This window comes from Aotus nancymaae, unplaced genomic scaffold (assembly GCF_030222135.1).
Source record: "Aotus nancymaae isolate 86718 unplaced genomic scaffold, 86718_ANA_hifiasm-v0.15.2.pri h1tg000016l, whole genome shotgun sequence".
Lineage (NCBI taxonomy): Eukaryota > Metazoa > Chordata > Mammalia > Primates > Aotidae > Aotus > Aotus nancymaae.
Window position 1 is genome coordinate 40,962,558 of NW_026988428.1, and position 24,063 is coordinate 40,986,620.

Below are 24,063 nucleotides of genomic sequence, written 5' to 3' on the forward strand. Positions count from 1 at the left end.
CCTGTCTCTACTAAAAATACAAAAATTAGCCGGGCGTGGTGGCATGCACCTGTAATCCCAGCTACTCTCGAGGCTGAGGCAGGTGAATTGCTTGAACCCAAGAGATGGAGGTGACAGTGAGCCAAGATGATGCCACTGTACTCCAGTCTCGGGGATGGAGCAAGACTCCATCTCGAAAAAACAAACAAACAAAAAGGCAGCTCTTAACAGTGGGAGCTGTTAAGGGAGTGGGCTAGGAGAGGAAGATATCAGAGAGAAGATAATTAAGTTGGTATAGTAACGTCTAGGCACAGTAATGGCCCCTATCAATTTGGCCAGAAAGTCCTTCCAACATATATATATCAAATTTTTAATTATCCCAAACAGGATGATGATAAAAACAATGATTTATAAAAGCGGTTCTTGATCTTTCCTTCTTCCAAAAACATAAAAAGTTGGGGGGAAAGGGGATAAAAAGAAACAGAAATCTTACTTCTCTAACATTTTTCAACAGCTTTTCTTTTTCCTTGACCTTTTCCAAAACCTTGATGGATAGAAAATAAAGATTTCAAAAGAAGAAAGCACTTCCAGTTGAAATAAAAATAACTTTTGGCAAATTTTCCCTTGGTAATGACAAACATTTAAAAAAGACTTCAGGTTTATCTTATCTACCCTAAATGAAAGGAAAACCAAGTAAACAAAACCGTCATCTTTTAATTTCACAGCAGTTTTCTTCCCCCTCAAAGGCTATTCCTGTCCTAGTTGCAGACAGGGAACTGCTCCCAGTGACGTCAGAGCAGTCTCCCAGCAACGATTAATGAGGGTTGTCCACCACAGGGGTTTCCTGAAAAGCTAGCAAGAAATTATCCACAAATTTGCTGCAATATCAAGATGCAAGGATGTGGTGGAATTTCTCTTAACCCTTATAGCTCCTGTCTCTGGCAAGCTTCTAAATAGGTTATTCTTCTAGAATTCTCTACATTTGCCCTAGGATTATCTTCCTTTTTTTCCTCCTACCCCCCTCCCCCACCCAAAACAAATAGATTGTGTTGGTTGGAAACATTTATGGCTGTAATAAATATTAATATAATTGAACTATCATAGAAAAATAAGAATGCCTAATGTAAGCTGAGAAGAAGACATTATTACTCTTTTCACTTCACACAAAGAATTGAGTAAATGAAAGCACAGAACAGAAAAGAAAATCAAGATAGAAAATAAACCAGCACATTCTTAAAAGCACTTTTCCACATATGTTAACCAAACACACATTGACAGATAGGCAAACCTTCAATTTTCCTAGGCTCTAGTTTACTGAGTTTTTCAAATTGACCTCTGCAGCCCTCTAGAGATCAGTGGTATTAAAATGGAGTTGCATAAAAAGGGACTGGAAGCCCAGACACTCAATCCAAAAAAAGATGGGTTGGGCTGTTATGCTCACACCTAAGAGTATATCTAACAATTTCTTCCTAAAGCTTTGCATTAGCTATATATATTCAAAATTAGAATTTTATTCTCAACTACAGTGGCAAGGAATTTTACATAACTACCTATTTTTTAGGTCTGAGAAACAGTGTACAAACTGTCTGTGCAAATAAGACAGAAAAATTCCAAATTCCAAAACTCAACCTAAAATTATTCATGAATCCTGGTTCCAGAAACCTGCTCACAAGTTATTTTTCTTTCCTTATTTAGAAAAAGTAATTAGGTAAAAATTAACAGCAGGACATACAGGGTTAATTCAGGCACCTTGCTTTAGTAATTCTGACTTCGGTCTGAGTCTATTCTAAAAGGAAACAAACAAAATTATAGCACCTTTATAACATCCCACTTTGGTTTTAGCTGTATTCAACGGCACCCAGTTACCAACATCAAGTCATATAGAAGGAAGAACGCACCGCTTCTGATGGATTTTTCTTCTTCCTTCTCTGCGTCCCCTCCCTCTCAGAAGGAAAAGACTGCAAACAAAATCACTACGTCACTGGAGGTAGAGGGAATCCCATCTCTGCACTCTTTAGAAGCCAAGGCCAGCAAATAAAAACAAGCCAATTATAAGAAACAAGTCATACAAAATAAGAATCAATAAACCTAAAAGAAATCCACGTGACAATCTCAACACATCAAAAGGCATTTTTTAGTAAAAAGGTTTTAAACAGATTCCTTGTAAGATGTTCATAATCAAAAAAGCCCCCTACACATAGCAAAGGCCATTTCTTATCACATTTAAAGCCTAGGGGATAGTTACTTAAAGATATAGGACAGAGAGGGACATTTGCCAGTCAGGTGTGGATAGCTGGGTAATGACACAGTGAAGGATATTTATAGGGGAATCCCTGCTTCCTGCAATGTGCGTCAATAGCATCACCAAAGAGAACAGAAATCACCACTGTTCTCATAAGCAACATCTGAATGAAGCATTGTTTGAAATAGCCATGGAAGAGGTAAAATCTGAATAGAGTAAAAGTTCTGGCAAACCTAATTTTTATAATATTTTAAAGATAAAAAGCAGCAAACCAAATGCCCAAAAAACCCTCACAAAACTTAGCACTTAAAAATTCTCTAGTTTCCCTAGTGCGTATTATACAGTTAAATCAGCCAAGATAGAAAAAATATCTTTATAGCTTCTTTCTACCCAGTCTGTGGAGTTCAAGGACTTTTATATAAAGAAAGAAAGAAAATTATCGAAAACTCACCCCAGATGGATCTGTACTTACACCAACAGCGAGCTCACATTATTAATGGAGATTTCATTGTAAAGATCTGTTCTGCCGGAATTTTGCCGGAAGAAATTCCTTCTGGGAAACCTGTGCCTCTTCCCCCACCCACAGCCCTCTCCCACCCCCTTCACCCTTGAATGAAATGATACTGATCCTTGCTGCTGCGGCTCCAGCTAGCTAATTGCTCTGACAAGCAGTTCTGAAGCCGACCATGGCCCAGCTGTTGAGAGAGATGTCATCTAGAGCTCTGCCAACAGTCACACTGGCACATACACTCACAGACACAGACACAGGCACACACAGACACACATACAGAGGCTTCAAGAGCACCCCTCCCACCTCCTCTTCTCGCTCTCATTCAAGTACTTCAGTGGCACGCCTGCCTCCACACTGCTCTGAGGATAGCTTTTAAAGACACAGCAGCAGCTCCTTTCTGCTGCATATGTCAAGATACCAAAATAGTCTCTTTAGTGAAGAATAACAAGTTGGAAATATGTATTGAATTAAAAGTTCACCTTTAAATTTACCTTACCTTTTTCTTACCTGCAAAATAATTGAGGCCAGAGATATGATCTCTGCCTAAAAGCTACTGGCTGGACTTTAGAAATGTAAAATTAAGATCAAACCTAGCTATAGAGAATTTTCTTGCCAGCAAGCTATATTTAGTAAAATTGTTTTTCATTTTGGGGCAAAAGGCAGACAGCACAGGATACTAGTACCTATCTGTTCCTCTTCCCATTATTTGCCCCCAAAGGAAAGGAAAAATACTTTGGCTATAAAATGAGGGAATAAGGAAACCATGACGGCATCTTTCTGACAGAACTGATGAAAAAGGATGGGAATGGAGAATATAAGTACAGGGATGACAATAAGTAGATTAAAATAAAGTGGTACAAAGGAGACCAGGAAAGAAAAGTAATTATTCAAGAAAGTATACATGGCTCTGGAATGGCAAGCTTAGATATAACTCTGAGGTCTTATTTTTATTTTTTGAGACAGAATTTCACTCCTGTTGCTCAGGCTGGAGTGCAATAGCGCAATCTCGGCTCACTGCAACCTCTGCCTCCTGGGTTCAGGCAATTCTCCTGCCTCAGCCTCCTGAGTAGCTGGGATTACAGGCATGCGCCACCATGGCTGGCTAATTTTGTATTTTTAGTAGAGACAGGGTTTCTCTATGTTGGTCAGGCTGGTCTCGAACTCCTGACCTCAGGTGATCCTCCAGCCTCGGGCTCCCAAAGTGCTGAGATTATAGGCAGAAGCCACTGCTCCTGGCCTCAGGTCTTAATTTTTAAGAGTCCAAGGAAAGACAGTAATAATCTCTATTGCTCAGGAAGTAATGGACATTACAGGCAGTGCAAATTGTGCAACAGCACAAAATAATGTATAGCTATGGTCAAGGCATCCTGATGAAAACTATAAAACCTGTCACGAAGATACATCTATTTATTTATTTAGACAAATACTTGTGTGGTCAGGTTCTTACTAGGGACAGGCACTAAGATAAGCTCTAGAAATAAGAGATAGACTCATTTAGAGTCATACAAAAGGGGAAAATAAGACTCTGGCTTTTACTCTGAGTGAGATGAGAAGCCTTAGGGGGTTGGAAGGCTGATCCCGCAGGGCCAAATTGACCACTGAAAGCAATCTAACTTTTACACTTCATGAGATGACAGGCCATTGGTGGGTTTTAAGCAGATGAAACGTGTTTTTGACCTTTACTTATTTCTTTGTTTTCTCCAAATTTTCACTTGAGAAATTTCTGACATATAGAGAATTTGCAAAACTAGCACATCACCTAGACACATATACAAACTTATGTATACATATATGTGCATGCATATATGTGTGTATACATTTTTTTTTCAGAACTATTTGACATGCTTTCATGATGACTCTTCACACCTAAAACAATTCAGTATGTGTCTCCTAACATTAAGGTCATTCTGAACTATAAGAATAGCCATCAGCCAAGTCTCAGGTGAGTGGCTAGGTGATATACATGCAAGGCAGATCTAAATAGCACTATATAAAGCCTTCAAAAACTGAACAGACTTTGGAATCACCACTCACAAAAGGCTGCATAGAACTTGAAGATGAACTTGAAGATGAAGGTTGAATGTCTGCTAAAATGAAAGCCAATATTCACCACAGGATTTAAACAAGACCCCGACACTCATGATACAATATTTAAAATTTCCAGGATACAATCTAAAATTACCCAGCATATGAAGAACCCAGATAATCTGAATTTGTATAAGAAAAGAGATGAACAGCCAAAACATGAAGATGACCCAAATACTGAAATTAACAGCCTCACATTACAAAATTCCAACAAGGCCAGGCACGGTGGCTCACGTCTGTAATCCAAGCACTTTGGAGGCCAAGGTGGGCGGATTACCTGAGGTCGGGAGTTCAGGACCAGCCTGACCAACATGGTGAAACCTCATCTTTAAAAAAAAAAAAAAAAAATTCTAACAAGGTAAGACAAACATTCTTGAAACTAATGGAAAAACAGAATGTCTCAGCAAAGAAACAGAGGACATAAAGAAGAACCAAATGAAACTGGAAAATATAACAACCAAAATATAAAAACTCACTTGATGAGTTCAATAGCAGAACAGAAATGACAGGGGAAAGAGTCAACGAGTTTGAAGACAGATCAATACGGGTATCAAATGTGACTACTGAATCTCAACAATGAAGAAAAAAAAATTCTTTATTGGGGGAAAAAAAAACTTCAGATCACCAAGGACAAGGGGAACAATACTAAATTTCTAATATTCAGGATATTAGAGTCCCAGAAGGCGAGAAGAAAGAGTATACTGAAATATCTGAAGAAATAATGGATACAAACTTCAGAAGTTTAACAAACCCAGAAGATTCAAGGCTCAGTAGCTGCCCCAAGCAGGATAAACACAAACAAATCCATGATAAACTCCTGGATTAATCATAATCTAACAGCTAAAAACAAAAAGAAAAAATATTCAAGGCCACCAAAAGGAGATGATGCATTTGTTATTAAGGCAATAATGATTCAAATGCTTCATTTTTTTCATATATATATATATATATATATATATTTTAAGAGACAGATCTTGCTGTATCATCAGGCTGGAGTGCAGAGGCAGGATTACAGCTCATTGCAGCCTTAAACTTCTGGGCTCAAGCAATCCTCCTGCCTCCTGCCTCTGGCTCTCAAGTAGCTGGGACTACGGGCATGCGCCCCCATGCCCCTAATCTATATTTATTTAATTTTTTTAGAGAAGAGTTCTTGCTATGTTGCCTATGCTTCTCTTGAACTCCTGGCCTCAAGCAATCCTCCCACTTTAGCCTCCCAAGTAACTGAGATTATAGACACCAGCCACCATGCCTGGCAGCTTCACATTTCTTATCAAAAACCAGGAGAATAAGGGCCAGGCATGGTGGCTCACGCCTGTAATCCCAGCACTTTGGGAGGCCGAGGTGGGCAGATCACCTGAGGTCAGGAGTTCGAGACCAGCCTGGCCAACATGGTGAAACCTGGTCTCTACTAAAAGTACAAAAAATTAGCCAGGCATGGTGGCAGCTGCCTATAATCCCAGCTACTTGGGAGGCTGAGGCAGGAGAATTGCTTGAACCCAGGAAGCAGAGGTTGTAGTAAGCCAAGATCACGCCATTGCTCTCCAGCCTGGGCAACAAGAGCAAAACTCCATCTCAAAAAAAAAAGAAAAGAAAAGAAACATGAGAACTAGAAGGAAGTGGAACAACATTTTTTTTTTTAAAGTGCTAAATGAAAAAACTATACAGTATTCTATATGCAGAGAAAATATCCTTCAGTAATGAAGATAAAATAAAGACATTCTCAGATGAAGGAAAACTAAGAGAATTCACAGTAGCAGATCTGCACTAAAAGAATGGTCAAAAGACATTGTACAAAAAGAAAATGATAGTACAACAAAATACAGAAAACCAAAAATAAAAAAACATAAATGGTAAATATTTGATTACATTTAATAGACAATTCTCCTATTGAGTTCCTTAAAATGTTTAATGTTTGAGAGCAAAAATTTTAAGTTGATGAGGTTTTTAATGTATGTAGATATAATAGATAAGGCAAATACAACATAAAGAGGCATAGGAAAGAACCATATATAGTGGTAAGGTTTCAAGACTCCACCTAAAGTGGTAAAATCTTAATTCTAAATATTAAAAGTTACATGTAGCTAGGTATGGTGGCTTACACCTGTAATCCCAGCATGTAAGGAGGCTGAGGCAGGAAAATCACCTTAGGGCAGGAGTTCAAGACCAGCCTGGTCAACAAAGCGAGACCCTATCTGTACAAAAAATTAAAAAACTGGCCAGGGTTGGTGGTACATGCCTACCATCTCAGCTACTCAGGAGGCTAAGGAGGGAGGATCACTTGAGCCCAGGAGTTTGAAGCTACAATGAGCTATATTTGTACCACTGCACTCTAGCCTGGATGACAGAGTGAGACCTCATTTCAAAAGAAAAAAAAAGGTGTGTATATCTACACACATACATGTGTACATGTACCACATATCTGTGTGTATATACATGTGTGTATGTGTACATGCATACAGAGATCTCTAGAGCAACCAATAACAAATCAATACAGCCGGGGGCGGTGGCTCATGCCTGTAATCCTAGCACTTTGGGAGGCCTAGGTGGGTGGATCACCTGAGGTCGGGAGTTCAAGACCAGCCTGGCCATCATGGTGAAACCTCATCTTAAAAAAAAAAAAAAAAATCTATACAAAAAGACATAGTCAGAACCTACCAGATAAATTACAAAGATTAAAATGCAGTACAAAAGATTCAAAAGACTCAAAGGCAAAACAAGAGAATCAACAAGTGATTAAAAAATAAGAGGAACAAAGAAAAAACATATAAGATGGTACACCAAATCTAACACAGTAACAATTACATTAAGTGTAAATGGTCTAAAAATGTCAGTTAAAAGACAGAGACTGTCCAAATACTTTTTTTTTAATGACCCAATTACATGCTGTCTACAAGAAAGGCACTTCAAATAAAATGATAGAAGCAAGTTAAAAGTATACGGATTAGGAATTCCCCTTTGGGCACCCCCACTTTCACAGGAGAGAGAGCTGTTCTTTCTCTTTTTTTAGCCTATTAAACCTCTGCTCTTAACCTCGAGAAAAAAAAAAGTATAGGGATTGAACTATTCTGTACAGTACTTCAAAGGTTGAAACATGACATTATATATTTGTCAAAATCAAAAGAATTGTATAACACAAAGAATAAAATCTAATGTGAACTATGGACTTTAGTTCATAAAAATGTATCATGCTGGGCACAGTAGCTTTTGCTTATAATCCCAGCTCCTCTGGTGGCTGAAACAGAAGGATCGCTTGAGCCAGGGAGTTAGAGGCTGCAGTGAGTCATGCACACCACTGCACTCCAGCCAGGGAAACAGAGCAAGATTCTGTTTCTTTAAAAATAATAATAATAATAATATATCAATATTAGTTTATCAGTTTTAACATATGAACCATACTAATACAAGATGTTAATAATAGGGGACACTACTATGTGTATGGAAGACAGAGGGTGGCATATGGGAACTCTCTGAACTTTCTGCTCAATTTTTCTATAAACTTAAAACTGTTCTAAAAATGAAAGTATATTATTATTATTTATTTTTTTTGAGACTGGGTCTCCCTCTGTCACCCAGGCTGGCGTGAAGCAGTGCACTCATGGCTCACTAGAGCCTCAACCTCCCAGGCCCCAGGAATCCTCACACCTCAATCTCCCAAATAGTTGAGACCACAGGCATGTACAACCATTGCCCAGCTTTTTTGTTTGTTTGTTTTAAGAGGCAGGGTTACCCTATGTTCATCAGCCTCATCTCAAACTCACGGCCAGAAGCAATATTCCCACCCAGGCCTTCCAAATGGCTGAGATTACAGGCATGAGCCACAGTGCTTGGTCAGTCTATTAATTTTAAAAAGTAATAGAAAAAGATATACCATATAAACACTAACCTAAAAAAAGCTAGAATGTTAATACTAAACAAAGTATATTTCAGATCAAAGAAAATTAGCAGGGATAAAGAGGAATATTACATAATGACAATAATTCACCAAGAAGACATAATTCTAAATGTCTATGCACCTAATAAAAGAGCTTCAAAATATACAAACAAAAACTGAGAACTAAAAGGAAAAGTAGAAAAATGCACAATTACAATGGGATATTTCAACACTTCTCTCTCAGAAAAAGAATCATTAGATAGAAAAAAAGAAAGGATATAAAAGAACTGAACACTCTGGGTTGAGGAATTATTTTAAAAAGAAAAATAAAATTAAAAAAAAAAAAAGAACTGAACAACATCATCAACCAATAGGATCTCATTGACATTTATGGAACACTCCAACTGAAAACGGAATACACATTATTTTCAGGTACTTATGGAGCATTCACCAAGATAGATCATATCTTGAGTCATAAAACAACCTTAACAAATGTAACAGAATCAAAATTATACCAAGTATATCCTCTAACTATAATGAAATTAAACTAGAAATCAATAACAAAAATAGAAATTAAATATACTTTTTTTTTTTTTTTTTTTGAGATGGAGTTTCGCTCGTTACCCAGGCTGAAGTGCAAATGGCGAGATCTCGGCTCACTGCAACCTCCGTCTCCTGGGTTCAAGCAATTCTCCTGCCTCAGCCTCCCGAGTAGTTGGGACTACAGGCGTGTGCCACCATGCCCAGCTAATTTTTGTATTTTTAGTAGAGACGGGGTTTCACCTTGTTGACCAGGATGGTCTCGATCTCTTGACCTCGTGATCCACCCGTCTCGGCCTCCCAAAGTGCTGGGATTATAGGTGTAAGCCACCACGCCTGGCCGAAATTAAATATACTTCTATATAATCCATGGGTCAAAGAGGAAGTCTCAAGGGAAACTGGAAGATATTTTGAGCTGAACAAAAATGTAAACATAATGTAGCAGAATTTTTGGGATGCAAACTAAAAAAGTGCCTAAAGATAAATATATACATAGCACTAAATGCTGACACTAGAAAAGCAGTGCTACAGACTAAATGTCTGTGTCCTCCCAAAGTTCGTATGTTGAAGCCCTAACTGGCAGTGGGGCTGTATTTAGAGATGGAGCCTCATTAAGGTTAAATGAAGTCATAAGAGTGGGGCCCTGATCTGACTGAATTAGTATCCTTATCAGGAGTCATACCACAAAGTTCTCTCTCTCCCTCACTACCTCTCACACAAATAAGTCATATAAACACACAGAGACATGGCAGCTGCCTACAAGCTAAGAGGCTTTAGGATGCCTCAGGATTACACCTACCTTGCCAGTACCTTGATCTTCGACTTCTCAGCCTCTAGAACTGTAAGAAACAAACTTCTGGCTGGATGCAGTAGCTCATTTCTGTAATCCCAGAGGGATTTCTTGAGCCCAGGAATTTGAGACCAGCCTAGACAACACAGTGAGACCTTATCTCTACAAAAAAATCAAAAAAATTAGCCAGGCATGGTGGCATGTGCCTGTGGTCCCAGCTTCTCGGGAAGATCACTTGAGTCTGGGAGGTCAAGGTTGTAGTAAGCCATGATGGCACCAATGAACTCCAGCCTGGGCAAAAGAACAAGACCTTGTCTCAAAAAAAAAAAAAAAGAAAGAAAGAAATTTCTGCTGTTTAAGCTACCTAGTCTGTGGTATTTTGCAATGGCAGTCGAAGCTGACTAATACAGGTAGAAAGATCTTGTATCAATAATGTAACTTTCCATCTTAAGAAACTAAAAAGAGGAGAACAAAATACATTCAAAGGAACCAGAATGAAGGTAATAATAATAAAAAGCAAAAATCAGGCCAGGCGTGGTGGCTTACTCCTGTAATCCCAGCACTTTGGGAGGCTGAGGGAGGCGGATCACAAGGTCGGGAGTTTGAAACCACCCTGGCCAATATGGTGAAACCTCATCTCTACTAAAAATACAAAAATTAGCTGGGTGTGGTGGCGGGCACCCGTAGTCCCAGCTACTTAGGAGGCTGAGGCAGAAGAATTGCTTGAACCCGGGAGGTGGAGGTTGCAGTGAGTCGAGATCTCGCCAAAGCACTCCAGCCTGGGCAACAGAGCAAGACTCCATCTCAAAAAAAAAAAAGAAGGAAAAATCAAAGAAATTGAAAACAGAAAAAAAAAATGAATGAAACAAAAAATTGGTTCCTTCAAAGGATAAATAAAATTGATAAATCTCTAGCAGACTCAGATAAACAAATTGTGGTACACTCATACAATGGAATTCTACTCAGCAATAAAAAGGAATGAACTGGCCAGGCATGGTGTCTCACTCCTATAATCCCAGCATTTTCAGAGACTGAGGTGAGCAGATCACTTGTGTCCAGGAGTTCAAGGCTAGCCTGGGCAACAGAGTGAGATTCCCCATAGGTACAAAAAATACAAAAATTAGCAGGTGTGGTGATATGCCTGTAGTCCCAGCTACTCAGGAGGCTAAGGCAGGAGGAACGCTTGAGCCCAGGAGGTTGATGCTGCAGTAAGCTGTGACTGTACCACTGTACTCAGCCTGGGCAACAGAGTGAGACTTTGTCTCAAAAAGAAAAAAAAAAAAAAAAGAATTTCTAACCCGGCTCACAAAAAGAATTTCTAATACAAGGAAGAAGTTAGATGAATCTCAAAGACATTACGCTGAGTGAAAGTCAGTCTCAAAATGTTATATACTGGCTGGGCACAGTGGCTCACATTTATAATCCTAGCACTTTTGGAGGCCAAGGCAGGCGCACTGCTTGAGCCCAGGAGTTTGAGACTATCCTGGGCAACATGGTGAGACCATATCTCTACTAAAAACACAAAAATTAGTTGGGCATAGTGGTGCACACCTGTAGTCCCAGCTACTCGGGAGGCTGAAGTGGGAGGATTGCTCGAATTCGGGAGGCATAATTTTGTACCAGCCTGGGTGACAGAGTGAGACTCTTGTCTCAAAAACTAAACAAATAAACAAAAAATTACATACTATGTGATTCCATTTATATGACATTCTGAAAAAAAGGCAAAATTATAGGGACAGTAAACATGTTAGTGGCTGCCAGAGTCTGGGGGTAAGTAAAGGGGATGAACTACAAAGTGCAAAAGGTAACCATCTGAGATGATGAAAATATTTTATATTTGGATTGTGATGGTGGTTACAAGATTGTAAACGTTAGTAACAATTTACAGAACTGTTCACCTAAAAGGGTAAGAGTTATTCTATGTAAATTATACTTGATAAATGAGACTTTTATTATTTTTAATAAATTATATTTTTTATCAGAGATGGCGTCTTACTATATTGACCAGGCTGCTCTTGAACTCCTGGCCTCAAGCGATGCTCTTATCTTGGCCTCCCAAAGTGCTAGGATTATAGGCATAAGCCACCGTGCCCAGCCAAATGAGACTTTTAAAAATAATAATCAAGTGGGGATAAGCAATGTGTAGAGTCATAGATTAAATAAGAATAGTAGAATATTGATGATTATTAAAGGTATACGAGGGAGTTCATTATAACATTATAAATTTACTTTTTATGTTTGAAGTTTTTCATTAAGAAAAAAGGGAGGGTCAGAAGAAACAACAAAAGAGACTAAGAAGAAATGACTAGTGAGAAAAGACAGTATAGTGTTTTGGAAGCAAATGAAAAAGCAATTTAAAGAGGAGAAGGTGATGCACTCCATCAAGTACTGATAGGCCAAATGAAATGACAATTTTTATCTGATTACTGGATTTAGGAATAGGCAGAGGTGTTGAAAGCCTAATTGGCGTAGGTATAAGAAAGAAAAAGAAGAGAAATTGGGGATAGCAAGAATAGACAACTCCTTCAAACAACTTTGTTGTAAAGTGAAACTGGCTGATAGTTGGAGAAAGGAGAGGATAAAGAGGAGTTTTTATAAGATGGGACAAAAATTTTTTTTTTTTTGAGACAGGGTCTTGCTCTGTCACCCAGGCTGGTACAAAGTTACTCTGTTAAAGAATCATTTACAAAATCCATTTATTGTATGAAAAGACCTCCAGGACACATCAAGTGATAAAAGCAAGGCTGGGTGTGGTGGCTCAAGCCTGTAACCCCAGCACTTTGGGAGGCCAAGGTGGGCAGGGTGGATTACCTGAGGTTAGTTCAAAACCAGCCAACATGGTGAAACCCCATCTCTACTCAAAATACAAAAAAATAGCTGGACATGGTGGTACATGCCTGTACTACCAGCTACTCGGTAGGCTGAGTAAATGGAGGTTGAAGTAAACCGAGATCACGCCACTGCACTCCATCCTGGGCAACAGAGCAAGAATCCATCTCAAAAAAAAAAAAGTAATAAAAGCAAGTTACATTTGCCAAAACCTTTTTGAGAACTTGTGTAGTCTAGGTACTGTTCTAGGCATTTTACTTTCTATTTTTTTATTTAGAGATAACATCTCACTCTGTCACCCAGGTTGGAGTACAGTGGCAATAATAACTGACTGCAACCTCAATCTCCTGGGCTCAAGGGATCCTTCTGCCTCAGCCTCCCAAGTAATTTGAACTACAGGCACATGTCACCACACCAGTCTAATTTTTGTTTTTTGTTTATTTTTGGTAGAGACAGGATCTTACTTGTCCAGGCTAATCATCTCGAACTTCTGATCCCAAGCAATCTTCAGCCTCCCAAGTGCTGGGATTACAGGCATGAGTCACTTTGCCAAATCTACCCTAAGCACTTTATTTATTAATTAATTTATTATTTTTTGAGACAGAGTCTCACTCTGTTGTGCAGGTAGGAATGCAATGGCACAATTTCAGCTCGCTATAACCTCTGCCTCCTCGGTTCAAGCAATTCTACTGCCTCAGCCTCCTGAATAGCTGACATTACAGCTGTGAGCCACCACACCTGGCTATGCTTTGAATTTTTAGTAGAGATGGGGTTTTGCCATGTTGACCAGGCTGGTCTCGAACTCCTGACCTCAGATGATCTATCCACCTCAGCCTCCCAAAGTACTGGGATTAAAGGTGAGAACCACTACACCCGGCACCACTGCATGCCAACCTAGGCAACAGAGTGAGAAGCTGTCTCAAAAAAAAAAAAAAAAAAAAAAAGACACTAATCTATGTGCTATCCATGCCAAACGTGAAACAATTATGCCAGAAGACATCCAGTTAGCATACTACATATATGGAGAACATGGCAAGAATCCACTGCGGGCTGGACATGGTGGCTCATGCCTATAATCCCAGCACTTTGAGAGGCTAAGGCAGGAGGATCACTTGAGGCGAGGAGTTCAAGGCTGCAGTGAACTATGATCATGCCACTGCACTCCACTCTGGGCGACAGAGCAAGATCCTGTCTCAAAAAAAGAAAAAAAAAATCCACTATGATGAGAGATGTTTCATCCTAAGGAAAAAAAAAATCTCTTTTTCCTGTTATTGGTAGTTCTGATAGTTCTACATTTTTTTCTGTGGAGTCAAACGGTACCAAAATATATAACTGTATGTGGAAAAGTGAGAAACAGAAATCACCTTGGCACAGTGGCTCACACCTATAATCTCAACATTTTGGGAGGCTGAAGCATGAGAACTGATTAAGTCAAGGAGTTCAAGACCAGCCTGGGCAACATAGCGAGACCTCGTCTCCCTCGTCATTATTAAGAAATAAAAAAAGAAGGCCAAGTGTGGTGGCTTACACCTGTAATCCCAGCACTTTGGGAGGTTAAGGCAGGAGGATTGCTTGAGCTTGAGGGTTCAAGAGCAGCCTGGGCAACATAGCAAAACACTGCCTCTACAAAAAAATAGGGCTGGGCAGTGACTCACACCTATAATCCCAGCACACCACTGCACTCCAACCTGAGCAACAGAGGGAGACACCCTGTTCCAAAAAAAAAAAAAAAAGGATTGGCTATTTTTCCATTTTCATTTGTGTATAAATTTTTAATATAAATTTGGGTACATAAGGCATTAATGTAAGTCAAACTGTTTCAGTGAACAAGTTTTATGAGTTCAAGTTTAATTATAAATAAACCTGTTGAAGGCGTTAATGTAAGTCAAAGTGTTTCAGTGAACAAGTTTTAGGAGTTCAAGTTTAATTATAAATAAACCTGTTGAATTATTCTGGATAATGCCAGAATTTGGATTATTTGAAAATTTCTTACTGTTGGGAACTAAATAGTGTTTGCAGCATTTTTATCATGCAGTTAATTCCATCTATTTACTATATTTTTCTAATTCAAAAGTTGTCCTACATCTAAGTACATGTTCTTAATGTTGTCTGTCTTCTGTGCTGTTTCTGTAAGTTTGCTATTAAAATACATTAAACTCAGCCGGGAACAGTTGCTCATGCCTGTAATCCCAGCACTTTCGGAGACTGAGGTGGGCAGATCACTTGAGGTCAGGAGTTCGAGACCAGCCTGACCAACATGGTGAAATCCTGTCTCTACTAAAAACTCGCCAGATGTGGTGGCACACACCTGTAATCCCAGCTACTCAGGAGGCTGTGGCAGAAGAATCCTTGAACCTGGGAGGCAGAGGCTGCAGTGAGCCAAGATTGCACCACTGCATACCAGACTAGGCAACAGAGGAAGGCTCTGTCTCAAAAAAATTAATTAATTAATTTAATACATAAAACTAATAAATAAAATAATCCAACTTTAATAACAACAATTAAAAAGTGGGAGAAGACTGTGTTGAAACCAGGTGTTGGATTCATGGAAGTTAATTAAACTATTCTCTATTGTTATTTGTTTAAATTCCCATAAGAAAATTTTTGTAAAGAAAAAGAAAGCTTACATGAGTGAAGAGAGATGAAACCTTAAGATAAACTTCGGAGGAGACTTTAACACCCCATTATCAATATTAGACAGATCAATGAGATAGAAAATTAACAAGGATATCCAGGACTTGAACTCAGACCTGGAACAAGCAAACCTAATAGACATTTACAGAACTCTCCACCCCAAATCCACAGAATATACATTCTTCTCAGCATCACATCACATCTACTCTAAAATTGACCACATAATTGGAAGTAAATCACTTCTTATCAAATGCAAAAGAACAGAAATCATAACAAACAGTCTCTCAGACCACACTGCAATCAAGTTAGAACTGAGAATTCAGAAACTAACTCAGAACCGTACAGCTTCACGGAAACTGAACTGGCTCTTGAATGTTGACTGGATAAACAATGAAATGAAGGCAGAAATAAAGATGTTCTTCAAAACCAGTAAGAACAAAGACATAACATACCAGAATCTCTGGGACACATTTAAAGCAGTGTCTAGAGGAAACTATATAGCAATAAATGCCCACATGAGAAGCAAGGAGAGATCTAAAATCAACATCCTATTGTCAAAATTGAAAGAGCTAGAGGAGCAAGACCAAAAAAAAACTCAAAACCTAGCAGAAAACAGGAAATAATTAAGATCAGAGCAGAACTGAAGGAGATAGAGACACAAAAAACCCTTCAAATAAATCAATAAATCCAGGAGCTAGTTTTTCGAAAAGATCAACAAAATAGACCACTAGCCAGATTAATAAAAAAGACAGAATAATCAAATAGATGCAATAAAGAATGATAAAGGGGATATCACCACAGATTCCACAGAAATACAAACCATCATCAGAGATTATTACAAACAACTCTATGCACATAAACTAGTAAACCTGGAAGAAATGGCTAAATTCCTGGAAGCTTGCATCCTCCCAAGCCTAAACCAGGAAGAAGTCGAAACCCTGAATAGACCAATAACAAGGGCAGAAGTTGAGGCAGCAATTAACAGCCCACCACCCAAAAAAAGCCCAGGTCCAGAGGGGTTCACAGCTGAATTCTACCAGACATACGAAGACGAGCTGGTACCATTCCTTCTGAAACTATTCAACAATCCAAAAAGAGGGAATCCTTCCCAAATCATTTTATGAGACCAACATCATCCTGATACCAAAAACTGGCAGAGACTCAACAAGAAAAGAAAACTTCAGGCCAATATCCATGATGAACATAGATGCAAAAATCTTTAATAAAATACTGGCAAACGAATTGCAACAGCACATCAAAAACCTTATCCACCATGATCAAGTAGGCTTCATCCAGGTGATGCAAGGCTGGTTCAGCATACTCAAGACTATAAATGTAATTCACTACATAAACAGAACCAAAGACAAAAACCACATGATTATCTCAGTTGATGCAGAGAAGGCCTTTGACAAAATTCAACAGCCCTTTATGCTAAAAACCCTCAATAAACTAGGTATTAATGGAACGTATCTCAAAATAATAAAAGCTATTTACAAAAAACCAACAGCCAATATCATACTGAATGGGCAAAAACTGGAAGCATTCCCTTTGAAATCTGGCACTAGACAAGGATGCCCTCTCTCACCACTCCTATTCAATATAGTACTGGAAGTTCTAGCCAGAGCAATCAGGCAAGAAAAAGAAATAAAGGGTATTCAAATAGGAAAGGAGGAAGTCAAGTTGTCTCTATTTGCAGACAACATGATTGTATATTTAGAAGACCCCATCATCTCAGCCCAAAATCTCCTGAAACTGATAAGCAACTTCAGCAAAATCTCAGGATACAAAATCAATGTGCAAAAATCACAAGTAGGCCAGGCGTGGTGGCTCACGTCTATAATCCCAGCACTTTGGGAGGCCGAGGCGGGTGGATCATGAGGTCAAGAGATTGAGACCATACTGGTTAACACGGTGAAACCCCGTCTCTACTAAAAATACAAAAAAATTAGCTGGGCGTGGTGGCGCACGCCTGTAGTCCCAGCTACTTGGGAGGCTGAGGCAGGAGTATTGCTTGAACCCAGGAGGCGGAGGTTGCGGTGAGCCGAGATCACGCCATTGCACTCCAGCCTGGGTAACAAGAGCAAAACTCCGTCTCAAAAAAAATTACAAAAAAAAAAAAACAAACTCAAGCAATCCTATACATCAATAACAGACTTAAACAAAGCCAAGCCAAGAACGAACAGCCATTCACGACTGCTACAAAGAGAATAAAATACCTAGGAATACAACTAACAAGGAACATAAAGGACCTCTTCAAGGAGAACTACAAACCACTGCTCAATGAAATAAGAGAGGACACAAACAGATGGAGAAACATTCCATGTTCATGGTTAGGAAGAACCAATATCATGAAAATGGCCATACTGCCCAAAGTAATTTACAGATTCAACACTATCCCCATCAAGCTATCAATGACCTTCTTCACAGAACTGGAAAAAACCACCTTAAACTTCATACGGAACCAAAAGAGAGCCCGCATAGCCAAGTCAATTCTAAGCAAAAAGAACAGAGCTGGAGGCATCACACTACCAGACTTCAAACTATACTACAAGGCCACAGTAATCAAAACAGCATGGTACTGGTAACAAAACAGAGATATAGACCAATGGAACAGAACAGACGCCTTGGAGGCAACACCACACATCTACAATCATCTGATCTTTGACAAACCTGACAAAAACAAGCAATAGGGAAAGGATTCCCTGTTTAATAAATGCTATTGGGAAAACTGGCTAGCCATGTGCAGAAAGCAGAAACTGGACCCCTTCCTGACACCTTACACTAAAATGAACTCCAGATGGATTAAAGACTTAAACATAAGACCTAACACCATAAAAACCCTAGAAGAGGAGCCGGAGCCGGCGCGAGCGGAGCGGAGCCAAGATCGGGCCGCGAGGGGAGCCGGCTGAGCGGGTGCTGAGCTCCAGCCATGGCACGGAACACGCTGTCCTCGCGCTTCCGCCAGGTGGACATCGACGAATTTGACGAGAACAAATTTGTGGACGAGCAGGAGGCGGCGGCAGCGGCGGCTGCGGAGCCAGGCCCGGACCCGAGCGAGGTGGACGGGCTTCTGCGGCAAGGGGACATGCTTCGGGCATTCCACGCAGCCTTGCGGAACTCTCCCATCAACACCAAGAATCAAGCCGTGAAGGAAATTCAAGCCCAGGGTGTGGTGCTGAAAGTGCTCACAAACTTCAAGAGCAGCGAGATTGAGCAGGCTGTGCAGTCACTGGACAGAAACGGCATTGACTTGTTAATGAAGTACATTTATAAAGGCTTCGAGAAGCCCACAGAAAATAGCAGTGCAGTGCTGCTCCAGTGGCATGAAAAGGCCTTAGCAGTAGGAGGACTAGGCTCCATTATAAGAGTTCTTACAGCAAGAAAGACTGTTTAAAAAATTAAAAGACTCATTACCTTGAGAAGAATTCTGGATGCCCAGGCTGGTGAAGAAAGGATTGACAATGGACCATCTATCTAGGAACTCCCAACTAAACTATTTCAGGACATGTATCTGCTGAAATGTATTTTATTTTCAAGGTCGAGGGGAAAATCGTCTGTTTCCTAAATCCTGTGCAGGATCTGATAGTCTATGCCTTTGTCTCCGAGTACTGCAGAATTGACATTTTGTCTACTAGTGGTGGCTGGCATTGGTCAGGTGCACCTGTGTGCACTGGGGGAGGGATGGTTTGGGCAGGTGCAGATCCAAGGGCTGTGGTAAATTGGAGAGCTTGTGTTTTTGAAGTGGGAAAAACCAAGAGTTTGTACAGACATCCTGTCTTTCAGAGAAGGAGGACACTCTTGGGCTCATTGCAAAGTGCCTGCTGCATCAATAAAGCTCTTGGCTTATTAGTATAAAAAAAAAAAAAACCCTAGAAGAAAATCTAGGCAAAACCATTCAGGACATAGGCATAGGCAAGGACTTCATGACCAAAACACCAAAAGCACTGGCAACAAAAGCCAAAATAGACAAATGGGACCTAATCAAACTCCACAGCTTCTGCACAGCAAAAGAAACAGTCATTAGAGTGAATTGGCAACCAAAAGAATGGGAAAAAATTTTTGCAATCTACCCATCTGACAAACGGCTGATATCCAGAATCTACAAAGAACTAGAACAGATTTACAAGAAAAAAACAAACAAGCCCATTCAAAAGTGGGCGAAGCATATGAACAGACACTTTACAAAAGAAGACACACGTAAGACTAACAAACATATGAAAAAATGCTCATCATCACTGGTCATTAGAGAAATGCAAATCAAAACCACATTGAGATATACCATCTCGCACCAGTTAGAATGGCGATCATTAAAAAATCTGGAGACAACAGATGCTAGAGAGGATGTGGAGAAATAGGGACATTTTACACTGTTGGTGGGAGTGTAAATTAGTTCAACCATTGTAGAAGACAGCATGGCGATTCCTCAAGGACCTAGAAATAGAAATTCCATTTGACCCAGCAATCCCATTACTGGGTATATATCCAAAGGATTATAAATCGTTCTACTATAAGGACACATGCACACGAATGTTCATTGCTGCACAGTTTACAATAGCAAAGACTTGGAACCAACCCAAATGCCCATCGATGATAGACTGGACAGGGAAAATGTGGCACATATACACCATGGAATACTATGCAGCCATAAAAAACAATGAGTTCGTGTCCTTTGTAGGGACATGGATGAACCTGGAAACCATCATTCTCAGCAAACTGACACAAGAACAGAAAATCAAACACCACATGTTCTCACTCATAGGTGGGTGTTGAACAATGAGAACACATGGACACAGGGAGCGGAGCATCACACACTGGGGTCTGTCGGTGGGGAAATAGAGGAGGGACAGCAGGGGTTGGGGAGCTGGGGAAAGAAGCATGGGGAGAAATACCAGATATAGGTGATGGGGAGGAAGGCAGCAAATCATATTGCCATGTGTGTACCTATGCAACAATCTTGCATGTTCTTCACATGTACCCCAAAACCTCAAATGCATTTAAAAAAAAAAAAAGGATAAACTTCCGAAACTTCTCCCATATCTGGATGGCAAATAAAACTACAACAAATGGTTGGGTGTGATGGTTACCCTCTAATCCTAGTTACTTGGGTGGCAGAGACGGGAGGGTATCTTGAGCCCAAGAGTTCAAACTGCAGAGAGCCAGGACTGCACCACTGCACTCCAGACTGGGCAACAGAACAAGACCTCACTCAAAAAATAACCAAAACCAAAAACAATCAACTATATCAAATGTCTAAAGGATAAACTCACGCCTGTAATCTCAATACTTTGGGAGGCCGAAGCAGGAGGACTGCTTGAGCTCAGGAGTTCAAGACCATCCTGGGTAACATAGGAAGACCCTATATTTACATAAAATTTAAAAATTAGGCCGGGCACAGCGGCTTATACCTGTAATCCCGGCACTTTGGGAGGCTGAAGTGGGTGGATCACGAGGTCAGGAGTTCAAGATCAGCCTGGCCAAGATGGTGAAACCCCATCTCTACTAAAAATACAAAAATCAGCCCGGAGTGGTGACTGTAATCCTAGTTGCTCAGGAAGCTGAGGCAGAGAATTGCTTGAACCCAGGAGGCAGAGGCTGCAGTGGGCCAAGATTGCGCCACTGCATTTCAGCCTGGGGAAGAGACTCTGCCTCAAAAAAAAAAAGAAAAAAATTTTTTTTTTAAATTAGCTAGGCACTCACCTGTGGTCCCAGCTACTCAGGAGGCTGAGGTGGAAGGACTGCTTGAGCCTAGAAGGTTGAGGCTGCTGGTGATTCTGACAGGCAAAATCGGCTTATGCGTTCAATAAGACATAACCTGAGTTAAGCAATAATTAAGACTGAAAAACAATAGTGTTCATTCACATCAACAGGATATAAAAGGAAGCAATAAGTAAGGCCTGTGGCTGGTGAGCACTGAGGGAGTAAGTGCCATTTCTACAGCATGTAGCAGATGGAGAATTCATAAAAGAAAATGTCAGCATTTCATTTTAGCAAGACTTCTACTTCTCCCCACTGAGAGATTTTCTCTAGGTAAAGCACAAAAACTAACAGAAACCTGATTCCCAGACCTTCTACTCACTAATTGTCTAACAGGCAAACTACTACTCTACCTGTCTGAATGTCATATATAAAATGGGGGTAACTCTATCTTGCAAGATATTACAAAAAATAAATTTTTAATTAACTGCACTTAACAAATTGCAGTTAGTACTGTTATTACTGAGTTTATATGAAAGAAAGTCATCCACTAGAGTCAGGAAGGATATAAGGATGCTCATCATCACCGTCTCTATTCAATATTGAATGCGACGGCTTAGACAAAAGCAGTAAGACATAAAAACAAAGAAGGTATAATTAGAAAGAAACAAAACGTTCCTAAATTTAGCCAATGTAGCTGTCTAGTCCCCAAGAAAATCTAAATACCAAACATTTAGCATTTAAAAGACTTTAGCTGAAATGAAGATCAGTGTACTCAAATTAACAGTGTGTCTATATTCTAACAATAGAAAAAGGAAATACAATAATTAACAAAACTACTTAGGGCATGGGAGGCTGAGGCAGGAGAATTGCTTGAACCCAAGAAACAGAGGCTGCAGTGAGCCAAGATGGTGCAACTGCACTTCAGCCTGCGCAACACAGCAAGATTCCATCTCAAAAAACAACAACAGCAGCAGCAACAACAACAATAACAAAACTATCTAGGGAAGAAAGATCTTTAATGAAAAACTTAATGAAATGTTATTGAAGGGTATAAATAATCCAAACAAATGGAGTCGGAGACCACACCTCTGGCTAGAAAAACTCAGTATTGCAAAGCCAGTTCTACCATGTTAATCTTTAAATTCAATTTAATTCCAACAAAAATGTCAATGGAGTTTAAATAAGATGAACAAGATGGGAAAATCTGCCAACTAGGCTTTTTTTTTTTTTTGAGACTGATTCTCACTCCGTCACCCAGGCTGGAGTGTAGTGGCATGATCTCACCTCACTGCAACCTCTGCCTCCCAGACTCAGGTGATTCTCCTGCCTCAGCCTCCCAAGTAGCTGGGACTACAGGCGCACACCACCACACCTGGCTAATTTTTGTACTTTTTGTAGACACAGGGTTTCACCATGTTGGCCAGGCTGGTCTCAAACTCCTAACCTCAAGTGATTCACCCACCTCAGCCTCCCGAAGTGCTGGGATTATAGGTATGAGCCACTGCTCCCAGCAGGCTTCTTATACAGTAATTAAGACGTGGGAAATGAGCAGATCAATGGCAAAAGAACAGAGATCCTGTACATGCCCCCAAACTTGACTGTACTAAAGGCATAATTAAGATTCAATAGCAGATGTTTTAGGGCAACTAGTTATTCATATAGAAAAAAATTAGAGCCCTATTCACACCATACACAAACCTAAATTTCAGGTAGATTAAAGATCTACACATGAAAAGTAAACCCTTAAAACTTTCAAAAACAAATATACAAGATTCTTAATGACCTCAGCATAGAGAAGCATTTCTTGGGCTGGGCGGGGTGGCTCATGCCTGTAATCCCAGCACTTTGGGAGGCCGAGGTGGGCGGATCACGAGGTCAAGAGATCGAGACCATCCTGGCCAACATGGTGAAACCCCATCTCTACTAAAAATACAAAAATTAGCTGGGTGTGGTGGCACGGGCCTGTGGTCCCAACTACTCAGGAGGCTGAGGCAGAAGAATCACTTGAACTCAGGAGCCAGAGATTGCAGTGAGCCGAGATTGCGCCACTGCACTCCAGCCTGGCAAGAGCAAGACTCTGTCTCAAAAAAAAAAAGAAGGATTTCTTGAATAAGAATTAGCACAAACCAGGAAAAAAAAAGATTGAAACTTTTGAAAACTTCTATACAATTTTAAAAATTCATAAACAGTTAAAAAATAAGCTACAGACTGCAAGTTTTTTTGTGAAACATACATATAGGACAAATAATTGGTACATAAAGAATTACACACCAACAAGAAAAAGACAAATAAGTAATTAGAAAACTTGGCAAAGAGAAAAAATTAGAAACCCAAATGACTACTACTAAAGATAATTTCACCTTCTCCTAGGAATTAGGAAAATACAAATTAAAACCAAAAATTCCATGTCACACCAACAGACCATCAAAAGCCTTTAAAAATTAATGTCTTATAATACCATGTACTGATACATCAATAAATCATTCATTTTAGAGTTATATACGACTGTATAGATAAAGCCCAATTTTATTCATTTATGTGTTGAGGAATAGGAGTTGTTTACAATTTTTAATTTATTTTTATTTTTTAGATACGGGGTCTTGTTATGTTGCTCAGGCTGGCCTCAAACTCTTGGACTCCAGGGATCCTCCCACCTCACCCTCCCGAATAGCTAGGAACTATAGGTGTGTGCCACCACCCTGAGCTATTTCCAATTTTTAACTATTACAAACAGAGCAAATACAAAAATTAACATATAAATCTTGACATATACATATGGATTCATTTCTCTTGCATAAAGATGTAGAGGTAGAATGGATGTCTCTTGTGGTAAGAATATGTTCATTTTTGTTGAGACAGAGTCTCACTCTGTCATCCAGACTGGA

The 24,063-nt window shown here is 39.7% G+C and overlaps 2 protein-coding genes across 31 annotated transcripts in view; one reads left to right on the forward strand and one right to left on the reverse strand.

The window, feature by feature from the left end:
- Positions 1–24,063, reverse strand: part of R3HDM2 (R3H domain containing 2) — a 190,692-nt gene that overhangs the window by 90,639 nt on the left and 75,990 nt on the right. For 4 of the 30 annotated variants that reach the window (XM_064377272.1, XM_021675297.2, XM_021675299.2 and 1 more), the window contains exon 1: positions 1,878–1,937. The exons of 21 other annotated variants lie outside the window; for them this stretch is intronic. The gene's annotated coding sequence lies outside the window, so the exon portion shown is untranslated. Of the gene's footprint in view, positions 1–1,794; positions 1,955–2,672; positions 2,969–24,063 lie in introns of those variants that run through there. 5 more of the 30 variants (XM_021675302.2, XM_021675294.2, XM_012469715.2 and 2 more) reach the window with 5 other exon arrangements.
- Positions 18,411–18,885, forward strand: LOC105729096 (actin-related protein 2/3 complex subunit 5-like protein). The gene has a single exon (XM_064376726.1). The coding sequence runs from the start codon at positions 18,411–18,413 to the stop codon at positions 18,873–18,875; it is 465 nt and encodes a 154-aa protein (XP_064232796.1). The 3' UTR covers positions 18,876–18,885.

Excerpts from the sequence above, each read along its gene's own strand:
- LOC105729096 (XM_064376726.1), top strand. The coding sequence starts at position 18,411 with ATGGCACGGAACACGCTGTCCTCGCGCTTCCGCCAGGTGGACATCGAC.